Source organism: Simochromis diagramma, unplaced genomic scaffold, assembly GCF_900408965.1.
Source record: "Simochromis diagramma unplaced genomic scaffold, fSimDia1.1 OVJJ01000176.1, whole genome shotgun sequence".
Classification (NCBI taxonomy): Eukaryota; Metazoa; Chordata; class Actinopteri; order Cichliformes; family Cichlidae; genus Simochromis; species Simochromis diagramma.
In genome coordinates, this window is record NW_024386892.1 from 6,071,792 (window position 1) to 6,093,152 (window position 21,361).

Consider the following 21,361-nt stretch of genomic DNA (forward strand, 5'->3'; position numbering starts at 1 on the left):
CTGCTCTCAGTTTTTGCAGACGCATCCAGATGTAGCTCACCGGGGTCGAGGTTAAAAAGTCAAAATGAGATTGCAGGATCTCATTAGGTAGCCATTGACATTCCACATCATTCTACTAGGAGTCACTTTAATCAGAGAGAAAATGCCCCACAGCACGACCCTCTGGTGTAGGCTGGCAGACCATCTAATTATCAATTAAGGAAATAACTGTCTGTGGACTGAATGATTAAGAGTGGTAAATTGTAATTGCACAGAGCTTCCATTGGGTGGCAAAAGCCTAAATATTGCATCTTAAGCTTCTGTGTTTTCTGGCTGGTAACTCACTCAGTAAAACTTTTATTTACCCATGTACTCCAATTTATTATTGATCAGTAAGTTTAATTACCCAGCTAGAAATGGAAGAGCATGGCAACCTTGCTCAAAGCCCTAACCCTCAGCTTATCTAATCTTTGTGTTGAACAGACCTCGTCTATGAACCCTTATTATGATTGTGACATTACTGTTGGACCAGTGAAGAGTGGCTGCCCTCTCTAACAATCCTATAGCTAACTGGGAGAAAACTGCAGCCAGGAATCAATTTTTTTTTTTTTTTCTTATCAAAAAATGTATTTGTTTCAGTCTGGTGGTAAGGAGGTGAAGAGCCTACCAAGCCGAAAAAGGCAGCATTAGATAGGTAGGTATCCAGGGAACAGGATATGATAAATGTTTTAAAGAATAAAAATGAAATAAAATAAAATAAAATGCATGCAACAATCATGCAATGTCTGTTCACCTGCTGTTTCAGTAGGCATGATCTGATTGGACTGGAATGTCGCAATACCATATTCTATCCACTAGAGGGCAATATAAAATCACTTTTGGGACAAACTTTGAATACCTTTTTTGCACGTGTTTGTGAGTAGTTACATTAATAAGAATCATATTTTTTTTATATAACTTGTTGGTGTTATAAGCAAGGATTAGACACATGGAAAAAAGGATTCATACATTTTAATAAACTTTTTTTTAGGGGGGGGATTTCTGACTATCTCAGAAATGGGCACAAAAGTGTAAAGACCAACAGAAAGAAAATATTCAATCCATACATAGAAAAACAAATATTATCCAGGGCTTAGTTAAGACTCTTAGGAGATAAAGAAGAATAAAGACAGCAGGGAAGCAGAAACTAACCGTCTGTACATCAGCATCTTTGTTTTTGAACATAAGACAAACAAAATAAACTTTGCAAATTATCAGCGTGCCTAACCTAACACTTCTCAGCCCCTTGGCTGCTGTCCAGCTTCTGCAATTAAAAAAGAAAGGAAAAAAAAATAGGTTTACAAAGAACAAATGTGACAATGACAAATGTTTTGCAAATGAATAAAGATATGCATTTTAGCTCATGTGTTACATTTGGAAGTTTGCCCACAACTACCTTTCAAAACTTCTAAGCAAGTTTGACAGCATCTGTGTATGACTGTGTCATGCTAAAAAAGGGAAAAAAATAAATGGAATAATTTAAATAAAAGCCACCAACTTACTGACTGCAGGAATTGAATTTCTGAGCTTAGTTCCTCTCGCAGATGCTCAAGTTGTCCTTCTTTGTTTATCTCCAGCTCCTTCCTCAGCCTGGCAAGTAAATAAAACCACGTCAGTAACAAAACATAACATTTGGATAAACTTCATTTTTGCATGTAGAGTTTAAACTGCTTATTTTTTTCTGGTATATTGTTTTTATCATTATATTTACTTTTGCTTTGTTATTGTGTTCAAAATAAAAGAAATACATAACATAATACAATTTTCCCTCTAGTATTTATAATGGTGGGAACACCGAATCCACATGCACAAAATATTTCAAATGCTTTCTGAAAAACAACAAAATGAACACAATAGCTGCCATCTGTTAAACAGATTTCCCCTGAAGTCTGAGTTTACTTGACTGTTTGACATTTCAGATGAATGTTCAGAGCGAGGTGTTGTAACTATACGTGCAACATAAATCACAGCGTTTGACTCGGTGACTGTTTGCACAAAAACAATTTCACTACTGGATTAGGACTATGGTTCAACTAAGGTATTTACAATTTACTGTATCCCAGCAACCACTGACAATACATTTACATGAGTTGAAACTGATGAATTATCTTGAAACAGATCCTACCAATCCATTTTCTGCCATTTATCTGGGTCAGCAGGGAAAAGTGTGGGCAGTCTGAGCAGAGATGCCCAACCTCCTGCTCCCCAGCCACCTCCTAGGGGGACACAGAGGCATTCCCAAGCCAGCTAAGAGGCATAATCTCTCCCGTGCGTCTGCTCTTGGGCCTCCTTCTAGTTGGATATGCACAAAACACCTCACGCAGGAGGCATGTTGATCAGACGCGTACCTAAAACGGCTCTTTTTGATGTAGAGGAGTAGCTTCTGTAACCTAACCCTGTTCCAAATGACTGAACGCCTCACCCATCTTAGATTCAGAGCTATGATGAGGAGAAAAATCGTCCACGATACCTCACCCAGGACAGGGTTACCAGGCCCCACACTGGCCTTGGGGAGGCTTTTGCCAGTAAGCATCTACTGGCTCAGCTACAATGAGTCACTGGGGTAACCCTCGCTCTGGTGCTCTATGTATCAGACAGCGTTCAGAGGTGGAAGCCTCAGAAGTCCAACGCCTTGTTGCCAAAACCGGTAACAGATCATTCTGTGATCAGCAGATCCTGCATGATGTAACCTTTGTGGCACACTAAGAAAATGAAGCCAGACCGAGGGACTGCAGTACTTGATAAAAGTGACTAAACCGCATGAGGCATAATTGTGTGCTGTTAATTCAAAATGTACACCATGTATGACAAATGTCACAGCTGAAGAGGAGGAGTGTAGAGACAAGCACAAACACTCACAGCCTAAAATGTTAGACTCTTCGGCTCCTCCACAAAGCTGCAGTCAACACTGCATCCTCCCTGTTTTTGTGTATTTAGTAATGTCTCCTGGAGCTTGTTCCACAGATATAAGGATGAACAGAAGACCACGAGGGACAAATTTCTAAGTATAAAATGAAGTGACAGCAATAAATCAAGTGTAGCAATTTCTCTCACACCAAAATCATCCAAATGGAAATTTTTAAAGGCGGGTTGGGTGCGTTAAAGTGCATGGCTGCAGGTGAAAAGAGACATAAAAGATGAGGACACACAGATGCAGAAGGAATGCGTCAATGAAAGAAAGAAACATTTTGAGACCAGCAGAAAGCTTTTTAGTCTGGTTAGAGCTGAACTACTGATGTGCAAATTCAATTAGTAATTGGAAATCCAGACTTTTTCTTTAGCTCAAATATGTATACGCACTGCTTAGTTCACTTTTTCCTAGGAAATCATAGCTGCTACACACAGAGCATGATATTTTTTTTACCCCAGAAGAAATACGCAGAATTTTTCACTCCACATATTTAAAAGGTCACGTTTTCTTAAAAAATAGTTTTCCTCAGACTCAGAGTTGACGTTTTAGTCCCATCTATGTTCTGATTTATAGAACTTTCTATTCCTAAAAATGTTGCAAGAGCAGATTTTTTTGGACAACATTTTCTAAATGATAAAAAGAGAGGAATTAGACAGATGACGCCTCATCTGCATATTCAGCCAGGGTCATATTACTTTGTACTCGTAGGCAGATTTCGTCTGCAGCAGGTGAGTCATCCATCCACACATGCACATTTTCAAAACAAACACAGACGACAAATATAAAGAATAAAATATAATTAGAAGATAAATCCAAAATCACTGCTTTATGTAGGATATCAAAAACTATCATTTGTTCATCTGAGTGATGGTCACAGGAACAAAGCTGGTTTTACTGTGTTCATCCAGAAGAAACTGAAGCTCATAATGCAAAGGATGCGCGTGGTCAGGTAAAGTCTAACATTAACAGAGTCATCTGCATACTTTTAAATGGTCCTGCTTCCACACCCACTCTGATACAGGACACAAAGGGTAAGAGTGAAAGCACGCAACCCAGTGTGACGCCAGTCCAGGGGCAAAGTCAGGAATCCAGCCCAAAAGATTTTTGTTCATGTCAAACTGTTTTTAAAAGTCTGCTGATTAAAACATGGAGGTTAAATGTGGTGAAGGCCGAAGAAAAACACTTTCTATCTAACATTCATAGTCTAATAGATGCATCGGAGAGCAACATGGGGTTAGTGTCTTACCCAAGGATATTTGGCATGCAAACTGGAATCGAACTGCCAACCTTCCAGTTAGTAGGTGACCTAGTCCAGTGGTTAGCACCTTTGGCTCACAGTAACAAGGTTCTGGGTTTTAACTGGCCTCTCAGTGCGTAGTTTGCATGTTCTCCCTGTGGCTGTGTGAGCTTCCTCCCACAGTCCAAAGACATGCATGTCAGGTGAACCAATGATCTGAATCTCTGCTAAATTGACCATATGTCTGAATGTGAGTGTAAGTGGTTGTCTGTCTCTCCAGCCCGAGCCCCCTGCGACCATGAACGGGAAAAAATGGAGAAATGGATGGAACCATTTTTTGCTATTGGGGACAAAATATTAAGTCCTAATCATGTGTAAAAAATGCATTTACAAAATATATAATGGCCGTGTAATGTGATTTATGCCTAATAAAACTGGGCAAGTTTCACTGTATATGTGAAACTGTTTTAAAGTGTTTTTTAAACCAGATTATAAAAGGAGAACTTACTACTGTAAGTTTCAAAATAGCACAATATCTTGGAAGAAATGTAATAACAATGACAAGTTTTAAACAAAGCAATCACATAAAGTATATCAGATAAAGACAGATCAAAAATGCACTTGAACGTAATCACATATGTGAACTTTATGGACTGCTGCGCCTCAGTTACAGACTGAAACAAACTTCTTCTTGTGCCTTTAAAAGCAGTCTGCGCTTATGGCAGCAGAGTTAATATTTCACACTATAATTTCATAAACATACAATTGTGTTACTCAGTTCAGTTTGTCTCTGATAAACCATTGGACTTTGATCCACGCAGCGTGACGCCTTGGCTGTGATTGAACTGTTATGGCAGTTGTGGAGGATCCATACTGAGCTACACCTGAATTGAAGACGAACGAACCGTTTCTTCTTTTATTGGAAGTTAATGAAACAATAAAACAGCCTGCCTAAAATTGCATTTTCACAGTTTGAAAACCAACAGACGCGTTTTAAACTTTACACTTCTCTCTGGAACTTACAAATCCGATTTTTAAGGCGACCAGGCTGTGCTTCAATCGACGCAATAATGTCCCTAAAGCAATACTCATTTGGCATTTTGGCTGTTGGTGGTCTCTGCTGGCTTTTACTGGAACTCTACAGAGCTATGACATCTTTAAATGAACACTCATAAATAATTTGCCAGTAATATGTCAGTGAAGAAAATCCAACACATAATAAAATACATACAGCTCTTATATAATCGATTCCAATCACATAGGTGCATATTTCAAGTATCTTTCTATTGTGACAGTGTCCAGTCTGCACCAGCAGCCACTGTTTTGCACACTGAACACTTTTTAAATGACTCTTGCACTCTTTCAAATTGACATGCATTCAATTTCCAACAATCAATAAGCGGAGAGTTAAATATGCGTTTTAAAGAGACGCTGCAGTGGCTAAAGACAGGATTGATGGTTTCAGTTCAGAATGGATGATCATAAGAATGGCTACGACAGGAGGGGGTGTCTCCGCCAAAGCTACATCCTCAGCATTTCCCGGGGCTAATAAGCCCAGCGGTAATGAAGGACCTAGTATGTTTAATGAGGCTGATGGATGAACAGGACATGCCACGCACATGCATGATTTAAGATGATACTAAGAGAGAGAGAGTGAGAGAGAGCGAGAGACAAAAGGTGGGCTAACAAAAAAAGGAAGCGCACATGAAGATTAATATATAGAGAAATATAAATAAAGCACACCAAAGGGAAGCAAATGTTTTTTACACGCCCTTATTCCTCTCCTCTTTAATATCTTTATTTCAAAACCTGAAACAAAACTGATCCGTGGTGTTGTGGAGAGGACATTATCCAAAGTGGCGGCATCAGCAACAACAATGACCCTTCCTTCCTGGAACACTATTGATCTCCAACCTTCAATTAAATAAAGGACGTCTCTCAATGTAGCAACAGGGTGAACCTGTTTCAATACGTTTCTGTAGGAAAGAATGTAATTTATGCCATGCATCTATACTGTGTACTGTCCATCTGTACTGCGATGGGAGCACATCTCTGTCCTAAATGTCGTTCCGGGTGCTTTCTGCCGCTTCTTTTTAGTGTTTAGTTTTATATTTAAGTATTCACAATTCTTGTGTTTGTGTGCGTAAGGAAGGGAATGCGTGTTTGTGTCTGTGGGTGCCTGTTTGTCTATGCCTATGTGTCAGGTCAGGTCTAAGACTCTTTCTCTTCTAAGAACATCTCAGGTTCCCCCAGTGCCCCAACCCGCCATTGCGTTGGTGGTTCCCGGTGTCCGGGGCTGGGTGCTCGGGTGTGTACTGGTTTGCTTCCTGGCAGCCGCTTGGCATGGCATGCTGTCATTTTTTTTCCTCTTTTCTTTTCTTCTCTGCTATTTTTTTCTCAGTCTTTATGTTAACTCTCTCTCCAACTTCACTTTCTTTCTTTTTTTTTTTCTTTTCCATCCCCAGTCTTGTCGGTTATGGTCGTAATAATCCAAAATAAAGAAATCCTAATAAAATTCTAATAAAATATAACTATGACGCAGACCACTGTTGGCCTTTCTTTGGCCTTCAGACAGCAATTCTGATTGTTACACTGTCAGACAGAACAGGGGGAAAAATCCATGTATATATTTTTCTTGTACTTACTGAGAAATAAGAAACATTAAGACATGTAGCTTTACGGCTACAGCACAAAGTAAAAACAGATTTAAATTACAACAACAACGTCGTTAGAAAGATTTGACTGAAAATATGAATGAAAAATAGAATAAAGAAACTGAAAAGCAAAGAAAGGCTAAATGAAAACCACATGGATCAAAGGCTATGGATTTCAGTTTAAATATCTTAGCAGGATGAACACAGACTGATTATTCAATGGAGAAGGATGTGTTGGTACAAAATGTCCAGACAGGAACTGCATGAATAACCATCTGACACACTAGAGGTTAATCCGAAAAATCAAAAACAGCAGGAACTATGGGAAACAGTATGACATATCAAGGAACTAAATCCACAGGAGGTGACGTGGAACTGCTCATGGCTCAATGAGACACGAAAAGTACACTAAAATTAAAGCATACGGACAAACGACTATCAAAGTAATACGGGAAATAACTAAAAGGGGAGCACTAACAAAGTGACAGAGACTTTACTACACATGGGGAGCACAGGGGAGGCACGTTTAACTGACAGAACAAATACTATAAACACCAAAGTAACTGGAACAGAAGCACCAAAGTGACAACGCAATAAATAAACAAAGAATCAAGCTAAAGACGATTAATCGTCAACACAACTTAGGAGTTCAAAAACAGAGAACCCAGGGCTGTGACACCCACATATTTATAACTGAATACTGAACTGCACCGATTAACAACTATTAACAATGTAATATAACGGACAGAGAAAACAGTGAGCACAGAGGGATCTTGATGCTTAGCTTTCCTACATGTGAAGCACGAGTTTGGTCCTCTTTCAAACAAATGTCACTTTTAAGCTGCTACATTCATGGAAGCTAAGCTCAGAAGCTTTCTGAGAGTGTTCAGGTCATTTTACACTGAAAGTGTCCAAGTGACTTGGCTAACTGTAGCAACTTGTTAACAAGTAGCTAATGTTAGCTTTCTAACACCAACTGAACACAGGATACTAAAACAGTCATCTAATGTTCTCAAGCAACTCGTCAGCCCTCAATTTTATATTGTGCTGTTGACTGTTTTCTCTGGCTGTGAAAATTACTATGATCAGTGCCTCCTTTTGTTGTTATTTAGGCCCTGATAACATTTGATGATACTAACAGAGTTCAATATGTCATGCTATAAATGTCACGGTCCTGAGTCTGGTGACTCAGTGTTTATGTTTATTAATATTATTTGATTCAGTGATTTCTGGTTATACTTTAGTGATTTTTAGATCTTAGGTTTTGTTACTGTGCCTCCCTTGTGTTCTCTGTGTCAAGTCAGTTATGTTTTCTTGTCTGTTCTTTCCTGGTTTCTATGTTCGTGCATCTCCTCGGTCTTCCCTGTCATCCGTGTCTCCTTGTCAAGTCTGCGTCTGGATTGCCTGTTTTGTATTTCCTGTTTTACTTTGGCGGTCTTATGTCCTGCGTTCACTGTTTTCAGTTTAGCTTCCACCCTGTCTCGTTTGGTCAGATTAGTCACAGCTGTGTCTCCCTCCTGTTTCCAATTCCCTCGTCACTTCCTGGTGTATTTAAGCCCTGTGTTTTCGTCTGTCCGTGTGTTGTCATTACCTTATGTCGCTGTGTGTCTTGCTGTGCCTTTTTGGTCCTTATCACTAAATGGTTCTTCTGAGTTTCTAGTTTTAGTTTGTAGTTCCAAAGTTTCTATTTTTATATTTATATATTTCTAGTTTTATTTATGTTTTCTTGTATTGAGTTTTGCACAGCCATTAAAGCTGCCTCCTTCAGTTACACCTTTCGTTTCAAGTCCTGCATCTGGGTCCTACATTCTGCCTGCCACAGCACGAGTCATGACAATAAAGCTCATACCCACTAGAAGATAAAAGAATGATGAAATAACTGTATCTGACAAAGCAGTCTCCCTAAAGTTTCCTTTGAGGAGCCTTAATGGTAACAGATTCAATACTTTTCATTTGCTTTGAAAGTCAAAGAACTAGTGTTAGAGAAATCCAAACTATTGAAGTGACCTAAAAAAAAAAAACAGACTTCTGTGTAACATGGTTTTCTACATGTGACATGTATGAGTGTGTTTGAATTCCTTTATAGATTATTCCAGTTAAAGCCACAGACAGCAGACACGAGATCAGACTCCATTTTGGCGCCTCGAGCTAAGCACTTTGTGAAATGCGGTGAGCAGAGATCGATGGGAAACTGCAGACTCCTACTTGTAGATTTCAAAGTATCCATCATACCCTGATTTAACATCTATTTTACTGTAAATGCAGCAATTTACTAAATGAACATGATGCATTACTATGCCCATCGTTTATATACAGTCTGTGGTTAAAGCATGATGTATTATTCCACTAAAACCAAAGCTGATTAAACACTTAGCTTGAATGCTAAGCTTTACACTGTCACCACTAATAAATATATCAATCACAATAGCCTCAGTTGGTTGTTTTTCTCCAGTTGCTGACAAAATGAAATAAACTCCAGATCAAAGCCTTAATTAAACCAAATGGCCTTAATGTGCTGTTATTTACACTTCTATGTTTGGACTCTACCCAGCAGGATCAAGATGGAGAAAAAGGCAAGACAAGAACTGGGCTTACTGGTCTATTCAGCCCTTCTTGGTATGAACCAGATCTCCCATTTGTAAACAGTTTAATTTAAAAGCCAGAATGCTTGGCTCTGCAGCATTTCTTTCGTCTGTCTTTTTCTTAAGTACATTTACCGTTGTAAGAATGACCAAAGCTGATAATACCACTACTGAGATGGAATTTTTTGCAGTTACACTAAAGAAAACCACAGGGTCCTGCAGAGAGGGGACAGCAGTTGTGCTTCTGAACACCGAGTCCTCCGACAGCATTCACAAAACAAAATTCTCAACTAATTAAAAATCACAGCTGCTCAGCAAGGAATGTTTAAAACGCCAGGAATCTCTGTGGAAATATTGTTAATGAAATGCTGAGAAGCCTAATGCTGTGTTTTTATGTAATTCTGCTCTTTTGTGTCTTATTTATCTGTAATATTTACTGTGTTGGACCTCCCAAAGATTATTCTGTGACATGATGTAACTGCAAGTAAATCTGGTACTGTAGATTCCATCTATGTGTCCAAATGCATAAACCTGCCTCAGCATCCAGACAGTTATCCAGCACTCACCTCAGACAGGAGCTGTCAGTGAGAGGTTTCTGACTGACAAACTGGCTCTCCGATCTCAGAGATTCTGTCATTGCTTCAGCCTCACTCAGCTGCCGATCCAGGTCTGCAGTCAGGAGTAATAAATCAAACATAAGACGACGTCACTCAGGGAAGACAGACACATGCTGTAGCTACACAGTTAAAACAATAGAACAAGGTTTGGATTATACAACACTACAACTGTTAAAGTTTCTTATTCTAAAGGGACTGGTATGGTTGTGTGTTGGTCCTACGCAGAGCTTGCAGACTGTCATGCAGCTGTGTACCCTCACCAAGAGGGCAGTGCCAAAAACAGCTATGTGGGCTACGCTTCTGTGTTTGTCGATCTTTTAGTTAAGCTCCTGCCACAAAGAAGACCAAAGTCATGAAAGACAAAGAAGTTCTCTGTAGTGAAGTGAAACTAAATGTTAAAAACAACAAAAACTGTCCACTGCAGCCAGTCTGTGCTTCTCCTTCTCTCATACATACATGACTTACTCATGGAGTAACGCAGTTCCTGTCTTGAGACCATATCATAACTATATTCTATATCTGTATTCTATATCGTCATGATATGGCTCATCAATTTTATTCCTCTGTAGTAGCTACAGCTACATCACCCTTGTTCTTGAAAGCCTGAACCAGTACACCACTTGTTGGGTTTATCTAGGCACAAACCCCGCTGGAACACGAGACCAACAACTGCACGACAAAACAAGGCGAGAAGGCACTCTCTGTGTTTGTGGCTCGCGAGGGAAGTCAATCAAAGTTGAGGAAAAGATTCCTCAACTTTCCAGCCATTCTATACATAGACATATGACCTTTCAATGAACTTAAACTGTATGCAGAAAAGCAAAAGTAAGCATCTTGCTAAACTATAAAAACAGGAACTTGCAATAGGTCATATCTCAAACTCTCAAACTCACATTTAAAGGTGTGAACTCTTGTACTTTTAAGAAAACAGAACAGGACAGTCTGGTTTCAAAAGCTATAATGGAATTATAACGTCGAGACTGCTTCCTCTCATCTCATGGTACACAAGTGCACACAGAATCTTATCAGACCTAATAAGGATATGATTTTTATCAGCATACGAATGAATATATATTTCTAAGCATAAATGACAATCTTAAATGATTAATTCTGACACCACTTTTCTTTCCTCAGACATCCTCTCACTCTCTAAGACTTTGTGAGGTTCTGGAGAGCTCACACAATCTCTCATCTAGCTCAGCTCCATGCCTCCACAGGTATGTCATCTGTACCAACTACCTTTTCACTCTTAATCTTTTGATGGTACGTTGAATTTTGTTAAGTTCTTTCTCTCACTTCCTGTTTTAATTTGTTGTCCGTTTTCTTACATTTTATTTAATTGCTAACTTTTTTCAGTCTGCTGCCAGTTTTCTTTCACACCTGTTCTACATCAGCCAATTACTCACCTGTGTATTCGTGTGTGTTCCCTTTCCCATTGGTTCCATGCCAGATTGTCTTGTTGGCAGTCAAGACTTCCAGCCCTTTCTCATAATTCTAGTATAAGCTTTTCTTCTTGCTTTGTTTTGCCAGTGTCTTTATTTCATTTTTATTCTCTTCATGTACAGACTGGTTTTTGGACTTTGTTCTGCCTCACCTTTTGGATTTTATGTGGTAAAACCCTGGACAGAAACAAAGTTGTGGACTTTTGGATTTACTTTGACATGGAATGTTTGGCTCCTCTTCTTAGAAAGGACTTATTACAGTATGTGTGTGTACAGCCTCCTTAACTCAGATTTAAAAAACACGGCAAGCACACCCGCTCAACCTGTTCATGGAGCCAGAAATATGTTGTAGAAGGTCTAACATCTGGGCTCAAGACTAAACTGCCTTGGCAGACCAGCTGAATTATAAAATAACTGCTGGTCTGGGTTAAAGGCTGTGTGAATGCATGTGGAAAAATTAAAGGAGCTTACAGAGGTCCTTTTAAAAATATGGCTATGGTCTGTTTTGCATAAAATGAACCTTCGCTGCTCACCTTCGTCGATATCATTCAGACTCTGTAGTTCAAGCAGGAGTGCTCTCTTCTCTTCCGAAATGGAGCTCATGTGACTGTTTGTGCAGCTCATCAGCTCCTTCTCTAAATTATAGAAGAGGAAAAGATAAATCTGCAAAGGTTCTCATGGATTGAGTAATAATCACCAGAAACTCTATAATGAATGTATACTGCTGGACAAAAATACAAATACATAACGCAAAGACGGTTGTCATAGGGGTCACAACCTGAGTTTAAATCACTTCATATTAGGCCTGTATAAGAGCTGTTAGTTATCCTAATGATTACATTAAAACATGAACACAGTGTTTTTGTTTGGCTGGTTTCAAACTGTCAAGAAAACCTTTGTTACATTAAATTTGTTTTCTAAAAGCTTTTTTGATATTTAACCTTTACTTTACCTTTGTGTGGTTAAATATCTAACCACACTTTAATAGATATATATGTTCACAGCACAAGTATTAATAGTGCAGCAAACGCCAGGTGTTTGAGTGTGAGCTTATATAATTAATATAAGTCCTGAGCTCACTAACCAACTTAACACAGATTATACTGGAATCTTGGGTGTTTAAACAGATATAGTTTCTTGCATTTCTATATTTAGCAGGCAACTGTTATACTACTATGAGATGTCTGGGCTCATACACAGTAGATGTAGCAATTATTCATTTCATTCAGGACCACTTCAGTCAAAAGAATATATCTGTACCTGAGCTGAGGTGACGCAAAAATTTCCCCGTTGTGGGATCAATAAAGTCTTATCTTATCTTATCTTATCTTATAAAATGATAAGCTGGGCAGGAGGTGGGTTGCAAAGCAGCTTGCAGCTGTGTGGCAACAGCTTATATAGTATCCTGAAAATCTTACAGGACATTGATCTGCAAACAGAATATGTAGAAGGGTATAGGGCTGTTCGATATAATGATATATATCGGATGACGATATAAAAACATCTATCGTTTCATTTTACGCTATCATTTGTTTCGTGGTGTCGCAAAATAAACTGTTTACGACAATATTTTTTCATCGTTCTGATGGTCACTGTAGTGGCTATATTAATTTCTTAAAGTTCTCTCTTTCTCTTAAATGTAATATAACCACACTACTGATGGACAAGCACCTGTTTTTATGCGTTGTCATTAGCAACAGCGACGGTAACACCTTCGCGTGTCCGCTTGTTTATGTTCCACATAAACCTTTCACAATAAAGCTCAAGATCCTGTTGAAACTTTTCAAAATAAACTGAATCACGTGAAAGAGGAGATTATTTACGGATGAGAGTAAAAAAGAGCCGCCAGGTGCTAAAAAATAAACCTTAGACCCAAACGTTAGAACAGGCTTTTCCCCACAGCACGCCGTGTAATAAATACAAAGAAAACGGCGGCCGTTACAACTTATGTCTAAAAATGTATAGTTTCATGCATCGGTTAAAACACTCGGCTCCGGGTAAAGGACGCGCAGCTGGAAACACTTCACGCAAGTCGAGCTGCCTGAGATTCACAGAATTTACAAAAAATGATAAATTTTTGTGATTTATATCGTTATCGGGACGATAGATGTCTTATATCGGGATATGAGATTTTGGTTCCCAACCAGCAGTGAGCTGGCAATGAGATCACCTGATCTGCCAAATTAGGGCTTTTTACTTGCGGACTAAATCAATACTCAACTAGACCTGACATGTTAGTGACTATTTACAGATGGCTGGTGGCTGTAAAACAAGCCCAAATAATCCCCCCCTCCACCACCGTCCTTGACAGATGGTTTGCAGTGTTCGTGCTGAGATGCTTTCATTGGTTTTTGCCAAATAGGGTGGTGTGCATTATGGCCAGATATCTACAATTTGGTCAAAGGACATTGATCCTGAAGTTCTTTAGTTTGTTCAACTTTTCAAGCCCTTTTCAAGGGCTTTTCAATGCCATAGTCTTTAAGATAAATCAGGACACCCCTCCAAAATAGGCATAGCTATTCAGTCGTTTTCTAATTATACTGCCATGAACTTTAACATTTAACATGCTAAGTGAGTCTGAGATGTAGCTGTAGGAAGTTTAGCTGTTTCACTAAACCAGCAGTCCCCACCGGGCTGCGAGAGTTGAGGCTCGGGTGTGAAATTTATGGTTTTAAGGGTTTTTATCGTTAACTTGGTTTCTCTGGGTCTTTTCTCATGTGTTATGAATAAATCGTCTTTTTTATGTACCGGTACTGGTTTTATTTTATTGTATTTATCTGCGACACACCTTAAAGGCCGTTCAGTGAAAATATTGTCAGACCTAAATCAGTCCATGACTCAAAAAATATTGGGGACCGCTGCTCTAAACGCTGCACGATCTGACCTTGGCGTGAATTTGTTGGGACATCCATTCCTGGGAAGATTATGGTAAATGTTCCAAATGAGCAAGCTGGCAAAATTTCTGTTTTTATTAAGGTGGTCACACTCGTTAATGATGAGTGAATCAAGTGCATTTCTTTACTAGCACCTCGCTGCTACTCACTCTCTTAACTCCCACAGAAGCAGAAAGAGTGTGCTGCATGGAGTCCTTGAAAACGTTCTTTTTCATGAATTATAGGCATTGGAGATCTATTTTGCCCATTTCTAAAATAACTAAGAATTTCTAGAGCAGCATTCAGGGCCACATCTGTTTCATGTAACCTCTGTCTTCCCTGAAAACACTACAGTAAAGTGTTTTACGACCTCTGTGTATCGATTCCACCTCCTTCTCCAGATCCAGGAGCACAGTGTGAGTTTGGCTCTTGAAGACTGTTTCTCTGTTCGCCTTAAGACTGAAGTCACTGTTAAACCTTGAGATCTCTTGAAGGAAGTTTTCCTCCTCTTCTTTAGCCACCATCTTTATCTTGGTCTGGTATGAAAAGGAGGATCATGGGAAATACTTCTAACAACAATATTAACAGACCTTGTGGTACTACAGACTTAATGTTACTGTATAATTATGATAACATTTGGAAAAAAAGAAAATCTTTGCTCTAAGAGCTTATTGTGTAGAATGCAGAATCCCACCATTTTTGGTGGGATTCTGCTTCTAAAATGAGGCTCTGATTTTACATTATTTTTTACATAACCTAGTTTAATACCTGTGGAATTTTAAACAAGCAATTCTAAAATGTCAAACTCAGTTTCTACGAAAATGCAAACATCTCTGAAGGGTACCACTTTTTTGATCTGTGCATTCACTGATTAATTGATCGGGTCATTCTATATAGTACTGTGATTCAATCAAGAAGTTAAAGCTATTAAAGCTGAAGAGGTATCCATATTGGATACAACCTGTCTAATTTGAGAGATAAGTATTGATCCAGGCTTCAACCTACTAGATGATCCCTGAGGTGGCTCTTCCGACAGAGCAGCTCTTCAATTTGCTTTAACATCTGGTTCTCATATTTCTTTGCCAGGTCACACCGCAGCCTCATTGCAGACAACTGCTGAGCCTGAAGCATAAATACAGGAGATGATCAAGACACACAGGCTGACAGACAGATGTACAGCGAGGGAGATGGATTGGTGATGCTTCGTATGTGAGCAACATCACTTGATACCAGACGGGGTGAAATGAGATCAAAGTTCTAGTTTGGAACAATCAGTATATACTCTATACCTGATTATTAGAGACAGACATAATGACTGGAGTTATTTTGAAACTGTAACTAAAAACATCCTGTTTCGTTAACTAGTTCAGCAACAATTCAGGTTTCTTTTTAAATCGATATCATAAACATAAAGAAAGAGCGATTATGTAGGTAGATTCTTGCCTTGGGCATAACTTTTGGTGTAATTTCAGTCTGTTTCTTGAGCTAAAGAGGAGAAAGTAGCTTCGCTTTTCTTCTGCTGTAATACTAAAGTGCAGCATGTTTCAGTGAGCACAATCAGCTTCCAAGTCCTATAAACACTGTAATTATCTTAAGACAGCTCTCATAAACCATAAGACCTTACATCATGAGAGCTGTAAACACACTGTGCAGTAAACACAGCCTGCATATCTGCATAATGTAAACAGTCTCAATAGTAAAAAAAAAAAGAAAAAAAGATACCACTGCCATGTGTTTCAAATCATCAGTAGGGCATGGTGTGATCCTTGCAATATTTGTGAAAAAACCAAAGAGCCTCTTTTTTTTAAATTATTTTTAATGGGGCATTATATCTCACAAACTAAAGGTCTCAGTAATGTTATTTGGGGAAATTAGCCATTTAATGTAGAGATTAATGTGGCATTGTGCTGCTTTGATAGTTCAATGTCTGCTTTTTTTTTAATTAATCACTTTCTATTTATATTTTACAATGTGTGTATTTTTTCAGTTTTATAAAGGTGATGATGAGTAGAATGGCCTCTTTCCTTTTGGAAACCACAACAAATTAAATATTAATTATTTTTGTTATACATACACACGTGTTATGTTACATCCCAGGTAAAACATCCCAGGAACAACATTTTACTAATTTTTATTAGAAAATTAATAATATGGGACCTCTGAAATTTGCACTGAGCTGTGTAAACATAAAGCTGTTATGTAATAAATCACAGTACCATAAAACAGACCAATTTACAGGGGCTCCTTCTAAAATACAGTGCAACAAGTGAACACTTTCCATCACCCTGTGACATGATTTTACAGCTAGTGTGTAAATATTTAATAAACACGGTTCAAGATCATTTAAGACATTATATATGATGAATTTAAGCTCAGTAAACTACGGCTACCATCACACAAAGGGTTATTTGAAGAACCAAATGGTTTATATCTAAAATCTAATAAATGTGAGCATCTTAAAAACAGTGCTATGGCTTTGCCTCTGGTCACAAAATATATATAATTCACTCGTTAGCATCAACTAGCAACAGTTTCACCTTTTCATCAAGTTCCTCTTTGCTCTTTCCATACTGCTCAGTGACACTCTTTATCTTCTCATTGCATCTGATGATGGCTATTTTGACTAAAAAACATTTTTGAAAAAACATCACATGATGCAACATTAAACATTAAAATACAGTAGCCTGTATAGATACATATTTAGCATTGTCACTAGCGTTTAGCTGTTAGCTTATTTGCTAGCTGAAGAGTGATAATTAAGCAAAAAAAAAAAAAAAAACAGATCCAGAGAAATAAACAAAACTTACCATCCTTGATTTTTTGTGTCTGTTCTGCTAACTGTTGCTCAGTTAAAAGAATTTGTTGAAAAAGTGTGTCCAAACTCATTTTGGCTTAGTAGCTGGGTCAATAGACAGTTAGCTAGCAGACCATCTAACCTAAGGAGGCTCGTTTCTGTCAGGACAAAGAGTCTGAATGACTGACTTAGCTCATTATAATTGTGACATTGTTGCAACATTTTTTAATTAGTTTTTTTTTTTGTTGTTGTTAAACTTTAATTTGTATTTGTAGTTCAGTATATTTAGCTTTAGTTTTAGTAGTCATAGTTTTCAGTCAGGAGTCATTACTTTTATTGTGTCCTTAAAATGTTTGGTTTTAGTTTTGCTTATTCAGTTATTTTAAATTAAATTTGACATTTGATATCATGATATTGACATTAAATATTATAAAGATTGTTCCTTTGAAAATAAATCAATCAATCTTATACTTTATGCTCTTATACTTATAGATTCTATATTTGGAAAATCCCTCCATTATCGCAGTACAAAATCTGATGAAATACCGCTACTACTAATAATAATGATAATAAGAAGAAGAAGAAGAAGAAAAAGAAATGGTTTTATCACACACACACATAATCAGTGAGTCACATTACTAGACATTAGGTCAAGTTCAGGCAAGTGGACATGAACAAGTGGACGTTGCACAGTTGCAAACATGTCCTAACACCAGGCAGGACCCCACCAGGCAAGACCCCATGGTCTTTCCTGGTGTTGTAGACTCCAGCCTCTATTGACCTTATACTCAGAGCGTGTTCCATTGCTGCTATGATTAGTGCCTCTGTGCTGTCTTTCAGTTCAGCTTTTTCCAGCCCTTGGTAGGATTTCTCAATATCAGCCACTTCTTCTATTTGCCGGTGTTACATACTGTGCTCCTCCAAGAGGAGGAACCATCATGAAAGGACAGGCCCCTGCACAGTATGTAACACCCACAAATATCATCATACAAATAGACAAACTGGTAAAAGCTAACATACTGAACATAGTTGTGGTGGTGGACAAGCAGAAAAACGGCTATAATGATAAATGTAGCAATACCAAATGATAGCAACATCAGGAAGACGGAACATGAACATGACAAATACCAAGGGCCCAGAGAAGAGCTCGAGAAAATGTGGAAGGTGAAGGTAACAGTGGTCGCAGTGATAATTGGAGCGTTAGGTGCAGTGACCCCCAAGCTAGGCCAGTGGCTCCAACAGATCCAAGGAACAACATCCAACGTTTCCATCCAGAAGAGCAGCTAAGATACTGTGCAGGACCCTCACAGAGGCAACCATTCGCACATTCACTCCCGCATTAACACCTATGGGAAATTTAGAGTTACCAATTAACCTATCCTCGCTAAGTAAATACAAATTTTAAAAAAACAAACAAAAAAACCCACAATCAATCAGCTAATTATTTATGTCCTGGATATAGCCTCAGTTAACTGTAGATAGTTCATGGATTTATCAGATAAATCACAACTCAACCTGTGTTAAATCTTCAAGTCAGCAATTAAATTGACGTTTTCCTTCTTCAGAGTCATCATCCTTGTCCTGTATCTGCTGGTAATATAAATTAGAGAAGTACCGCCTAACTATAGTGACCGGCAGTACACTGACATTTATCAGTCCCCACTCAGCCTGACTGTTGAGTGTTATGAAGTGCTGTATCGGCGCAGTCAGCTTTCTCAGAGTAATCCATCTACACCTGCTGCCTACATTTGTCACACAATTCCAGACTTTGACCAGGTTTCTAGTAAAAAAAAGAAAAGAAAAAGCCTCTGATCCGGTGCCATAAAACACATTACTGCGTGAAACAGTTAAACGACCAGAGGGCTACATCATTCTGACATTCATTTACAAAATTAATATCAAATATTGATTAGGGCTTTTTTCATAAATCACCAGCCTGAGCCTCCCCCCTGACTGGCAAGCTTCCCTTTGGAGACGTTAGAACAGCAAAGTCATCAAATTGTAAGCAGACAATTATCCCACAGTGCGGACTGAGACTGCCGTTCATGTCATTTTCTGTCTCTTTTCCAGTCATGTTCTCTTTTTAATAATATCCGTGGCCTGTGTCATGTCAATGTAGCCTGCAGGATTGACCTGTACCAACCTATCCAGGACTTTTTCAATAAGGGATAAGTCACTGATGTTCAAATCAGTTGCTTCACAGCCCATCTGTGAATGAACCTGCTCCTTGCCTCTCTCTATATATATGTGCAGTTGATTTACTGCTGTGGGCGCAGGATGCGTGATTGATTCAGCCTCAGTCGTTAATGCAGAGAGCGGCTCCTTGACATACGTATTTATCCAAGTGGATTAGCCCCTAAATATACCATACAGGCAATCAATGAGTTACAGGAAGAGTGCAGTTCCATGATGCATCATCCCTGTTTTTGTAATAATCAGTTTGTTGCCTTTCTATACATGTGACAATAAATTGAGCTGCCCATCACCAGAAGCACCAAAGTGACTTTTCTTTCAAATCACCAACAGATGGCGACAGTGTCCGCTCTCCTCTGTGTCAGACTGAGGGCAGGTTGTTCTCAGCTCAGCGCTGTCAGGCTGCTGTCAGCCATCAAAAACATTATATCATACCTCTGACATGAGCAAACACGCAACAGTCCTCTGTCTTCACAGCTGGTAACTACTGTTGCATGACACTTTTTTTCTTCTAATCTTGGTATTTGCAAATAATATGAAAACGATATGAAGCTGGGAGGAGTCACAAATGCGTGATATGTGTGGAGTATTGACTAAACAGCTGAAATACATCCGTCCCACCTTCTCGCTCCAGGTTCAAAAGGTGCTTCACATCTAAAAAACAAAACAAAACAAAAACAAACCCTGCCATATAAGCATCTACACGTGTTGCTATATTAATCATGTCATAAACATACACAGGAGCCATGCCCTCTGCCCTCTCCCCATCAGTGCAGCTTATGCACACTCAAATGTGAACACCCCCTCTCACTCACACACACACACACACACACATTCACATCAATGGTTGTTAAAGTCGGTTCCCTTTATTTTAAATGTAATCACGTGCACGCAGCAGCAGTTAAAATACACCAAAAGTGGCCATTTTAATAGTACTTGTCATGGAAAGTTTATTAAAAACAAAAGGATCATAACGCTAAAGCATATTCTACATTATTTGGTTCATTATTGAGTTAAGTGGGCTAAAAGTTCACGATTGAGTTTTTGTGCTGAGATTGTGGTAAAAGAAGGGGGGGGGTTGCTCTGATGGGAAGGTCTATCATTGTAAATTTATGATCAGATTACTGTACTTTAGCGCGAGGGGGAAGCTGGCACTCTCCTCCTTGCTGAATGCGCTAGACAGCAGTGGGACTCCAGTTGGCTGTGTGCGCTCAGACGCACAGACGCAAGCATCCCACTGGCTGGAGTTGGAGGACACTCGCCCGTTTTTTCGCTTTCCACCGCTGCTTTCATCCCTTGTCTTTGTCTCCTCGCGGTGAGAAGACAAACCCGCCCGGGAAAGACAAAAAAGAAGCGCTTCTTCTCTCCCTCTCTCTCCCTCTCTCTCCCTCTATTGAGTCAAGGAAAGAGCAGAAATCGGGACTGGACACTTTGTTTGGAGGGGAAATTATCTCTCGCATGAGGCGAGCCGGATCTGTCCTGTATACAGAGGAGCGCGCAGTGCTGCACCTTTTCAATGGATTTCAATACAGTGGAAGTACCCTGGGAATTTAACGATTGTTAATTCGCATCAATTTAAGAAATTACGTTCCAACAAGGGGTTTTGTTTCCCACGCAGAGGAAAAACGATGATCCTCGCTGTGTTTTATGTTCTTCTTCCTGTTTTAGGTAAGTTTAAGTTGATTCGCACCAGCAACTGCTCGCTTCGAATTGATTATAGAGTTTCATCAAATATTTAGTAGCGACATTCTGCGCTCTATTAATATAGAGGCGCCCGGCAGACGCTTCGGCTGCTCGCAGTACAGTGTGGTCGCAACTGTGCAGTAAACTGCTCCAAAAAGAAAAAAACTCTGAGGAGCTGTCAGTGCCTCAACAAACAACAGTGAACGTGACAGCAATTTATACTCTACTTTCAGCTGAATGAAAGTGCCAGTTAGGCAACTATGTGCATAACTGCTCCAAAATAGTGGCTCCAAAAAATAGCCCGTGTACTCTTTTGTGGCGACCTACATGTGGCGTGTTCATAATAAAAGCTCATAT

General features: G+C 39.1%; 2 protein-coding genes across 4 annotated transcripts in view; one reads left to right on the forward strand and one right to left on the reverse strand.

The window, feature by feature from the left end:
• Positions 1–986: 986 nt before the first annotated feature.
• On the reverse strand, positions 987–17,316 carry ccdc172 (coiled-coil domain containing 172). 2 transcript variants are annotated; one of them, XM_040034071.1, is made up of 8 exons: positions 17,142–17,316; positions 16,872–16,957; positions 15,340–15,456; positions 14,705–14,870; positions 11,995–12,096; positions 9,969–10,071; positions 1,521–1,608; positions 987–1,282 (listed from the first exon to the last, which is right to left on the reverse strand). In XM_040034071.1, exons 1-8 carry the CDS (start codon positions 17,218–17,220, stop codon positions 1,247–1,249), a joined length of 777 nt encoding a protein of 258 aa, XP_039890005.1. In that variant the 5' UTR covers positions 17,221–17,316; the 3' UTR covers positions 987–1,246. The 2 variants fall into 2 exon arrangements, with proteins under 2 accessions (XP_039890005.1, XP_039890006.1); XM_040034072.1 differs by lacking the exon at positions 16,872–16,957 and having other exon boundaries at positions 17,142–17,270.
• Positions 17,317–20,438: 3,122 nt separating this feature from the next.
• The window catches only part of gfra1a (gdnf family receptor alpha 1a), a 97,440-nt gene continuing 96,517 nt past the window's right edge, over positions 20,439–21,361 (forward strand). Inside the window, exon 1 of one of the 2 annotated variants that reach the window (XM_040034077.1) lies at positions 20,439–20,989. In XM_040034077.1, the coding sequence (XP_039890011.1) occupies positions 20,950–20,989 (40 nt within the window). In that variant the 5' untranslated portion in view covers positions 20,439–20,949. The remainder of the gene's footprint in view (positions 20,990–21,361) is intronic. The other variant, XM_040034078.1, reaches the window with a different exon arrangement.

Excerpts from the sequence above, each read along its gene's own strand:
- ccdc172 (XM_040034071.1), bottom strand. The coding sequence starts at position 17,220 with ATGAGTTTGGACACACTTTTTCAACAAATTCTTTTAACTGAGCAACAG. Across the intron at positions 15,457-16,871 it reads AAGAGGAACTTGATGAAAAG|GCTCAGCAGTTGTCTGCAAT; the intron begins GTGAAACTGTTG and ends TTTATGCTTCAG. Across the intron at positions 14,871-15,339 it reads GCCACCTCAGGGATCATCTA|ACCAAGATAAAGATGGTGGC; the intron begins GTAGGTTGAAGC and ends TTTTCATACCAG.